At 47.7% G+C, this 10,161-nt stretch overlaps 1 protein-coding gene across 2 annotated transcripts in view; it reads right to left on the minus strand.

The window, feature by feature from the left end:
- LOC309561384 (selenoprotein Pb-like) overlaps nt 1-9,583 on the minus strand; it is a 23,301-nt gene extending 13,718 nt beyond the window's left edge. For both annotated transcript variants that reach the window (XM_082265267.1, XM_082265266.1), the window contains exons 1-3: nt 9,522-9,583; nt 2,778-2,982; nt 480-692 (exon numbers count right to left, since the gene is read on the minus strand). In XM_082265267.1, the coding sequence (XP_082121393.1) occupies nt 480-692; nt 2,778-2,980 (416 nt within the window). In that variant the 5' untranslated portion in view covers nt 2,981-2,982; nt 9,522-9,583. The remainder of the gene's footprint in view (nt 1-479; nt 693-2,777; nt 2,983-9,521) is intronic.
- Between the last annotated feature and the right edge of the window lie 578 nt (nt 9,584-10,161).

The raw sequence follows: 10,161 nt of genomic DNA on the forward strand, positions 1-10,161 counted from the left end.
TCTCTGATGTCTCCTGTTTAATGTATGCAGTCTATGACCATCTCCTGTACTATCTGTGCAGTCTCTCACCATCTCTGATACTATGTCTGAAGTCTCTGACCATCTCCTGTACTATGTCTGCAGTCTCTGACCATCTCCTTTTTTTTTTGTAGGCATTCTCTGACCATCTCCTGTACTATGTCTGCAGTCTCTAACCATTTCCTGTAATATGCCTGCAGTCTCTGACCATCTCCTGTCCTGTAATATGTCTGCAGTTTCTGACTGTCTCCTGTACTATGTCTGCAGTCTGCAGTTTCTGACCATCTCCTGTACTATTTCTGCAGTCTCTGACCATCTCCTGTTCTATGTCAGCAGTCTCTGACCATCTCCTGTTCTATGTCTGCAGTCTCTGACCATCTCCTGTACCATGTCAGCAGTCTCTGACCGTCTACTGTGGCTCTGTGTGTACCACGGCTGTGTGTCCTGGAGTCACCATTCACCTGTCATAGATGAGGAAGTCGTCCTTATTTCCATCCAGAATCTCCCACACATCCTCCTGTTGGGGTAACTGCTCGTATACGGGGACCCCTGCTGGTGCCTTTTCTGCCAGTTTGGAGTACCGAATCCTGGAGAGGGAGCTCTGGTCATTGACAATGATGTAGCTGATGTTGGTAAGCCCCTGATTGGTCAGCTTGTCACGTAGCGGGCCCATGCTGAAAGAGACATTTAAATTGTTACAAATAGTCTACTCATCTGCTATGATCAATGTTTGCAAACTCTAGTTGTCTGATTGGACAAGAGGGAAAGGTGGGACCGGAACATCACAATCCCCATCTCGTCCAATCAGAGAATGCTTTAGATTTACTGAGAAATCTTTACTTTAAAGTGATGACCTGTAAAGGCTTTTAAAGCGTCACTTATGGACAATTTGGGGTTCTGTAGCCTTTCATCGTTTTGCATGTTTGGTATCTTTTCCCTTAACCACTTCCGGACCGCCCGCCGCAGTTTTACGTTGGTACTTTGACGTTAAATACCGGGGTTATGGCAGCAGATAGCTGCCATAACCCCGGTATTTTTTTAAAAAGCGGGCGGTCTGCTTTGACATAAGGATGGTCTCAGCGGTGGCTTCACCACGGGATCACCCTTATGGAGGCGGGAGAGGTGCCCCCCCCCCCCCACCGCTTTCCAGTCGTTTTCCCCGCTTACCGGACCCGCTGGCAGTGGGGAAAACAATCCCCGCAGGCAGTGAGACAGGTGATGGCAAGATGGCCCCCACTCCACTCTATGGCCTTGGAGGACCGGAGCGACGTCATACGTCACTTCCTAGCAACGGATTTAAAGAGCTCAGTTTTTTCAAGATGAAACAAAATAACCCTTTTTTTTTTACTTTTTTAGTGTAGATGTGAGGTGTGAGGTCTTTCTGACCCCCGGATCTCACAATAAAGAGGTCCTGTCCTGCTTATTTCTATTACAAGGGATGTTTACATTCCTTGTAATAGGAATAAAAGTGATCAAAACTTTTTTTTTTTTTTTTTAAAAAAACAGTGTAAAACGAAAAAAAATGAAAAGATAAAATAAATAGGAAAAAAAAAAATTAAAGCGCCCCGTCCCCGTTAGCCCGCGCGCAGAAGTGAACGCATACGCAAGTCGCGCCCACATATGTAAACGGTGTTCAAAACCACACATGTGAGGTATCGTCACGATGGTTAGAGTGAGAGCAATAATTCTAGCCCTGGACCTCCTATGTAACTCTAAATTGGTAGCCTGTAGTAATTTTTAAAATGTCGCCTATGGGGATTTTTAAGTACCAATGTTTGTCGCTATTCCACGAGCGTGCGCAATTTTGAAGCGTGACATGTTGGGTATCTATTGACTCGGCGTAACATTATCTTTCACATTATGGAAAAAAATTGGGCTAACTTTACTGTTTTCTTATCTTTTAATTAAAAAAGTGTTTTTTTTTTTTTTAAATAATAGGATGCTCTCAGATTGTGAAGGACTAATGAAGACATCAAAGGTCATTCAACCCACTTCCTGTGAGGCCCGGCTGTCATGGGCAGTTTGGCACGCCCCCCAGGCTGTCACCAACATGCCCCCCAGGCTGTCATAGGCATGCCCCCGGGGGGGGGGGGGGGGGAAATCCTGGGCACACAGTACAATGCTGTGAGCCCAGGCTGTCATGGACATGCCCCCCCCCCCCCAGGGGGGGCGTTGTCTGGTCGGCCTGGGTACACAGCACAGTGGTGTGAGCACAGGCTATCATAGACATGCCCCCCCAGGCTATCATAGACATGCCCCCCCAGGCTATCATAGACATGCCCCCCCAGGCTATCATGGACATGCCCCCCAGGCTGTCATGGACATGCCCCCTCAGGGGGGGCATAATCTTGTCGACCTGGGCTCACAGTACAGTGCGGCAGATAATGGCGCTCTCATGTCTTCCCATACTGCAGCACTGGGACAAAAAGTGCTCATCACATGGACAGGCAACAGGGAAAAAGGTATAGAAAATAAATAAGGGGGAACAGTGGGGAAGAGTATCGGATGGGGAGGGGCTCCCCAACCTGAACCTGGAAGCATGGAGGCTGTCACTGATCACCTCAGTACACAAGCATAAGACAAGCATGCATCCAGTGAAGATGGAATGACCTCAAACCTCCTTAACTGCATACTTGGCTGCCCCTATAATTTTACAGTACAAGGGGCTACCCAGTAGTTAGCCGGTGTCAGAGGTTCAAACTGACATAGAACTGTTCCTTTCTGTCCATTCCTGCTCCTCTCATGTGGAAGTGACTTACTTTGCAGCCTGTACAAGGCAGAAGCCACAGCTGGCCTGTAGGAGAGCGACCACCGTGACCTGTCCATAAGAGAGTAGCATGGGCACTTCACTCCCGATGGCCCACCGGGGAGCCGGCTTACAGATTGTCGTCTGATTATCTGCTGAGGAAACCAAACCTGAGAGACCCAGGAGGGTGATGAGAAAAAGAGACGCTCCCTCCATCTCTGCAATAAAGAAAATGGGATTCAGTCATCACAAAGAGAACATTGTCATTAGTCATTCAAAGCATCCGAGGGGTTCCCCCCCTCCCTGTGCTGAGTTCCCGGGTCTGTACACCCGCTGTGCCCATTATGAGGGGTTCCCACCATCTCTGTGCTGAGTTCCCAGGTCTGTACACCTGCTGTGCCCATTATGAAGGGTTCCCACCATCCCTGTGCTGAGTTTCCAGGTCTGTACACCTGCTGTGCCTATTATGAGGGGTTCCCACCATCCCTGTGCTGAGTTCCCGGGTCTGTACACCTGCTGTGCCCATTATGAGGGGTTCCCACCATCCCTGTGCTGAGTTTCCAGGTCTTCCCACCATTTTAATATTGTTATAGTGGACAATGTAAAATATAATCTCCAAATCTTCCAAAACTAGTCTGCCAGAAAAAAACACAATAATATAAGAAACGTAAAACCCATCTATAGACTGTTATGAACCCAGCGATGCTCTAAACCAGCTGTCTCAGATGCGGCCCTTTGGTTGCCTTTATCTGTCCCTTGAGGACACTATTCATCCCATTGATATGAGACACGATTTTGCTCTCTGACTACAAAAATGGGGCACAGTTCCTGCCACTGACATCAACAAAGGAGGTGCCATTTCGCCCACTGACACCAGCAATGGTGGGCACTATTCCTTCCCTAATACCAAAAAAGGGGGCACTGTTTACTTCCCCTGATTCCAGAAAAATTTTCTAATCCCGCTGGCCAAAGTCCACCCCCCTAAAGTCTGAAGTCTGCCCAAAATCTGCCCCCCTAAAGTCTGCCCATAGTCCGCCCCCCCCCTAAAGTCTTAAGTCTGCCCACAGTCCACCCCCCTAAAGTCTGAAGTCTGCCCGCAGTCTGCCCCCCTAAAGTCTGAAGTCTGCCCAAAATCTGCCCCCCTAAAGTCAGCCCATAGTCCGCCCCCTAAAGTCTGCCCACAGTTCGCCCCCCTAAAGTCTGAAGTCTGCCAGCAGTCCGCCCCCCTAAAGTCTGAAGTCTGCCCACAGTCCGCCCCCCTAAAGTCTGAAGTCTGCCCGCAGTCCGCCCCCTAAAGTCTGAAGTCTGCCCAAAATCTGCCCCCCTAAAGTCTGCCCATAGTCCGCCCCCTAAAGTCTGCCCAGAGTTCGCCCCCCTAAAGTCTGAAGTCTGCCAGCAGTCCACCCCCCTAAAGTCTGAAGTCTGCCCACAGTCCGCCCCCCTAAAATCTGCAGTCTGCCCATAGTCCGCCCCCCTAAAGTCTGCCCGTAGTCCGCCCCCCTAAAGTCTGCCCGTAGTCCGCCCCCCTAAAATCTGAAGTCTGCCCATAGTCCGCCAACCTCAAGTTTGAAGCCTGCCTGCAGTCCGCCCCCCTAAAGTCTGAAGGACAGGAAACTTTATTAGAGCCCATTCACACTAGCGCGACTTGTGAGGCAACTTGTGTTGCCCCAGGTAGCTTGACATAACAAAAGCAATGTTAATCAATCAGTGCCGTCTTAATTGGCACTACTGAAGTCGCTCCGACTTCAGAAAAGGGTCCTGTACTACTTTGAGGCGACCTGTGATCCGACTGTCCCATATACTTCAATGGGAGTCGCCTCCTTATCTTAATTGACACGACTTATCAGACTTTCCAGGAAGAAGAAAGAGATTAGCCAGGCATTCCCCACAGACAAAGTCGCCTGTCTCTTCAAAGTAGTGCACAAGTCTCTTCCAAGTCTCTAAACAAGTCTCTAAACAAGTCTCTAAACAAGTCTCTAAACAAGTCTCTAAACAAGTCTCTTCAAGTCACGGGGCGACTTTCTGGTAGTGGTAGTGTGAACCAGCTCTTAAAGTTTGGAGAGCCCCGCTCTATACAATGTATCAATCAAAAAGAAAAATAGAAACAAATGATATCAAAATAAAATATCTGCACATGAAAAATGTCCTCATCCGAGGTTCAAATACAAACACAAAAAATATACCAAAAACCTGAAACTCCACCCCCCCCCCTTTTCCTTTTTTCTCTTCTTCCTCTTCTCCTAAATTCTTATAACACATGAATCTGTTCTTCGTCTTCTCCTTGATTGATACATTGTATCGGCGCACGAACCACGCATCGTTACTTCCGGTCCGGCTTCCTGGATTCCGTGGAACACACGCCGCTGCGGCATTCCGACCTGTATCAATTTGCTTTTAATACCTTTTGTCTGTAAGTATAGCATGTAATTTTTGGGAAATAAATACCAGTACGTATTACACTATTGGCCCCTCTTTTTATTACATATCCTGGCTATACGATCACCGCCTATCGGAGCGATCCCATCAAGGGCACTTGGAACCAATACTGGAGCCTATATATCTCAAGTCGCTATACCACTACATGCGCTGAACTGATATATCTACATTGTGGTGAGTAGGGGACCTGGAGGGCCAATCACAAGAGCACCAATTTGTTGGACGTTTTTGCACCCGAGCACCTTAATTATATTTTGCACCAGGAATAAGGATCCGCACCTAAGCACTTTAAGAGTCACTATATTTACCAAGGACTTTTATACGTTTATAGGTTTAAAGGATTACTCAATATATTAATGTATTGCTTTTATTTGTATATTGGTATATTTATCATATTTTCATGCTAGCGCTGTTTTAATATGGTAACACACTTTTTCCAATATTGTTTTGGATGCACAGCAGCTGCATAACACACTTCACATTTTTCTAACACTTTAGGTGTTGAGCGCTGTTTTAATTTTGTCTCACACATTGTATATAGTCTGGTGGGTCAGTAGCAGTCTATAGACACGTTTCTGTTTTCTATACTAAATATTTAGTAAATACAAATTGTAACAGATGGCAAATATAGATGTGAATCATACAAAAAAATGTAAAAAGTCTGAGTGAACCATGTGCTATATTGGGACGCTCGTGTGCAGATTTCATACACGTGCAGGAAACGCACTGGTGAACATACGAGATTCGGCATACTGATATTCTGAATACAGATCACAAATATTTCTATAGAATTCTAAATACTTGTATATGAGATGAGGAGATTCCTGTATGACAGCTCGGTGTGCGCAGTTTTTGCTATGCGGTTTAGCGTGACGCAATCACATTTCAGTGTTTCCCATTTCCAAGCTGTTACTGATAGTTTTATAGCAATCGAGGTCCAATCCCCGGATATTGGAGGCCTCAAGTGAGATCACCGGAGAGCCACATATAATACTTAGTGAATGTAATGCTACAGAAAGAAGTCAGAGACTGCCGACATGCAAGTGATGGTTAGAGACTGCAGACATGCAACAAGAGATGGTCAGAGGCTGCAGACATGGTACAGGAGATGGTCAGAGACTGCAGACATAGTACAGGAGATGGTCAGAGACTGCAGACATAGTACAGGAGAGGGTCAGAGACTGCAGACATAGTACAGGAGAGGGTCAGAGACTGCAGACATAGTACAGGAGACGGTCAGAGACTGCAGACATGGTACAGGAGATGGTCAGAGACTGCAGACATAGTACAGGAGATGGTCAGAGACTGCAGACATAGTACAGGAGAGGGTCAGAGACTGCAGACATAGTACAGGAGACGGTCAGAGACTGCAGACATAGTACAGGAGACGGTCAGAGACTGCAGACATACTACAGGAGATGGTCAGAGACTGCAGACAGAGTACAGGAGATGGTCAGAGACTGCAGACATAGTACAGGAGAGGGTCAGAGACTGCAGACATGGTACAGGAGACAGTCAGAGACTGCAGACATAGTACAGGAGACGGTCAGAGACTGCAGACATAGTACAGGAGATGGTCAGAGACTGCAGACATAGTACAGGGGGTGGTCAGAGACTGCAGACATAGTACAGGAGATGGTCAGAGACTGCAGACATACTACAGGAGATGGTCAGAGACTGCAGAATTAGTACAGAAGATGGTCAGAGACTGCAGACATAGTAAACGAGACGGTCAGAGACTGCAGACATAGTACAGGAAGTGGTCAGAGACTGCAGACATATTAAAGGAGATGGTTAGAGACAGCATACATAGTACAGGAGATGATCAGAGACTGCAGACATGGTACAGGAGACTGTCAGAGACTGCAGGCATAGTACAGGAGATGGTCAGAGACTGCAGGCATAGTACAGGAGGCGGTCAGAGACTGCAGACATAGTACAGGAGATGGTCAGAGACTGCAGACATATTACAGAAGATGGTCAGAGACTGCAGACATAGTACAGGAGACGGTCAGAGACTGCAGACATAGTTAAGGAGACGGTCAGAGACTGCAGACATAGTTAAGGAGACGGTCAGAGACTGCAGACATATTACAGAAGATGATCAGAGACTGCAGACATAGTACAGGAGGTGGTCAGAGACTGCAGACATATTAAAGGAGATGGTTAGAGACTGCATACATAGTACAGGAGATGGTCAGAGACCGCAAACATACTACAGGAGATGGTCAGAGACTGCGAACATACTACAGAAGATGGTCAGAGACTGCAGACATACTACAGGAGGCGGTCAGAGACTGCAGACATAATACAGGAGAGGGTCAGAGACTGCAGACATGCTACTGGAGATAGTCAGAGACTGCAGACATACTACAGGAGATGGTAAGAGACTGCAGACATAGTAAAGGAGACGGTCAGAGACTGCCGACATAGTACAGGAGGTGGTCAGAGACTGCAGACATACTACAGGAGGTGGTCAGAGACTGCATACATAGTACAGGAGATGATCAGAGACTGCAGACATGGTACAGGAGACTGTCAGAGACTGCAGGCATAGTACAGGAGATGGTCAGAGACTGCAGACATAGTAGAGGAGACGGTCAGAGACTGCAGACATGGTACAGGAGACGGTCAGAGACTGCAGACATATTACAGAAGATGGTCAGAGACTGCAGACATACTACAGGAGATGGTCAGAGACTGCGAACATACTACAGAAGATGGTCAGAGACTGCAGACATACTACAGGAGGCGGTGAGAGACTGCAGACATAATACAGGAGAGGGTCAGAGACTGCAGACATGCTACAGGAGATGATCAGAGACTGCAGATATACTACAGGAGATGGTCAGAGACTGCAGACATAGTAAAGGAGACGGTCAGAGACTGCAGACATACTAAAGGAGATGGTCAGAGACTGCAGACATAGTACAGGAGATGGTCAGAGACTGCGAACATACTACAGAAGATGGTCAGAGACTGCAGACATACTACAGGAGGCGGTCAGAGACTGCAGACATAATACAGGAGAGGGTCAGAGACTGCAGACATGCTACAGGAGATGATCAGAGACTGCAGATATACTACAGGAGATGGTCAGAGACTGCAGACATAGTAAAGGAGACGGTCAGAGACTGCAGACATACTAAAGGAGATGGTCAGAGACTGCAGACATAGTACAGGAGATGGTCAGAGACTGCAGACATACTACAGGAGGCGGTCAGAGACTGCAGACATAGTACAGGAGATGGTCAGAGACCGCAAACATACTACAGGAGATGGTCAGAGACTGCAGACATACTACAGGAGGCGGTCAGAGACTGCAGACATAATACAGGAGAGGGTCAGAGACTGCAGACATGCTACTGGAGATAGTCAGAGACTGCAGATATACTACAGGAGATGGTCAGAGACTGCAGACATAGTACAGGAGACGGTCAGAGACTGCAGACATAGTACAGGAGACGGTCAGAGACTGCAGACATAGTACAGGAGACAGTCAGAGACTGCAGACATAGTACAGGAGGCGGTCAGAAACTGCAGACATACTAAAGTTGATGGTTAGAGACTGCAGACATACTAAAGTTGATGGTCAGAGACTGCAGACATACTACAGGAGGCGGTCAGAGACTGCAGACATACTAAAGTTGATGGTTAGAGACTGCAGACATACTACAGCAGGCGGTCAGAGACTGCAGACATACTACAGGAGATGGTCAGAGACTGCAGACATACTACAGGAGATGGTCAGAGACTGCAGACATAGTACAGGAGATGGTCAGAGACTGCAGACATAGTACAGGAGACGGTCAGAGACTGCAGACATGGTACAGGAGATGGTCAGAGACTGCAGACATAGTACAGGAGATGGTCAGAGACTGCAGACATACTAGAGAGGATGGTCAGAGACCGCAGACTGCAGACATAGTACAGGAGATGGTCAGAGACTGCAGACATAGTACAGGAGAGGGTCAGAGACTGCAGACATACTACAGGAGATGGTCAGAGACTGCAGACATAGTACAGGAGATGGTCAGAGACTGCAGACATAGTACAGGAGATGGTCAGAGACTGCAGACATAGTACAGGAGACGGTCAGAGACTGCAGACATGGTACAGGAGATGGTCAGAGACTGCAGACATACTAGAGAGGATGGTCAGAGACCGCAGACTGCAGACATAGTACAGGAGATGGTCAGAGACTGCAGACATAGTACAGGAGAGGGTCAGAGACTGCAGACATAGTACAGGAGAGGGTCAGAGACTGCAGACAGTACACATAGGACACTCACACCTTCTCTATGTCCATCCACACGCTTACCCTGATGAGTTATCTCTGCTCTTCCTAATCCACTTTAGTAAATGGGTCCCAATGTGAGGGAAAATCAGGAAATCAGTCAGTGGGCGATCCGGGTGAATGAGAATCCAATATGATGTCCACCCTCCCCTCCAGAGTGTCCTTGTACCTCCACCCCCCCCCCCCACTCATCCCCTCCCCCAGCTCACCCCCCTGCTCTCCTCCTCTGTACAAGGTACACATGGAATGTTTTTGGGACTTTTCTCGCTGCTCCTCCCTGAGGGTGTGCATGTGGTGGGGTGGTGTGGTGGGGGGGGGATTGGTAGTGGTGTGGGGGGGGGGGGGTTGGTTGGGGTCCTTTAAAATGTCTGTGTGATAAGAATGGGAGCTCCTTTATACATGAGGTCTCCTCCTTCCAGACTGGTAAAGGTGAAGTCTAATTTGCTTGTATTTCGCCTTCCATGGTTCCCCCTCCCCCTCCCCCAATCATCAAGATGCTAAAAACGTTATTAAATAAAACCTTTCTATTTGCATCACAACTTTATTTTACACCCAATCATGTCATGACCGAGTCTCTGTGCTTCTCTATGCAATGCAGGTAGAACATGGCTGGTGGGAGGGGTCTTATTTTATACCTAGTGATGTCATCACTGGCTCTCTGTGC

This window comes from Pelophylax lessonae (genome assembly GCF_965119305.1).
Source record: "Pelophylax lessonae genome assembly, chromosome: 8".
Classification (NCBI taxonomy): domain Eukaryota; kingdom Metazoa; phylum Chordata; class Amphibia; order Anura; family Ranidae; genus Pelophylax; species Pelophylax lessonae.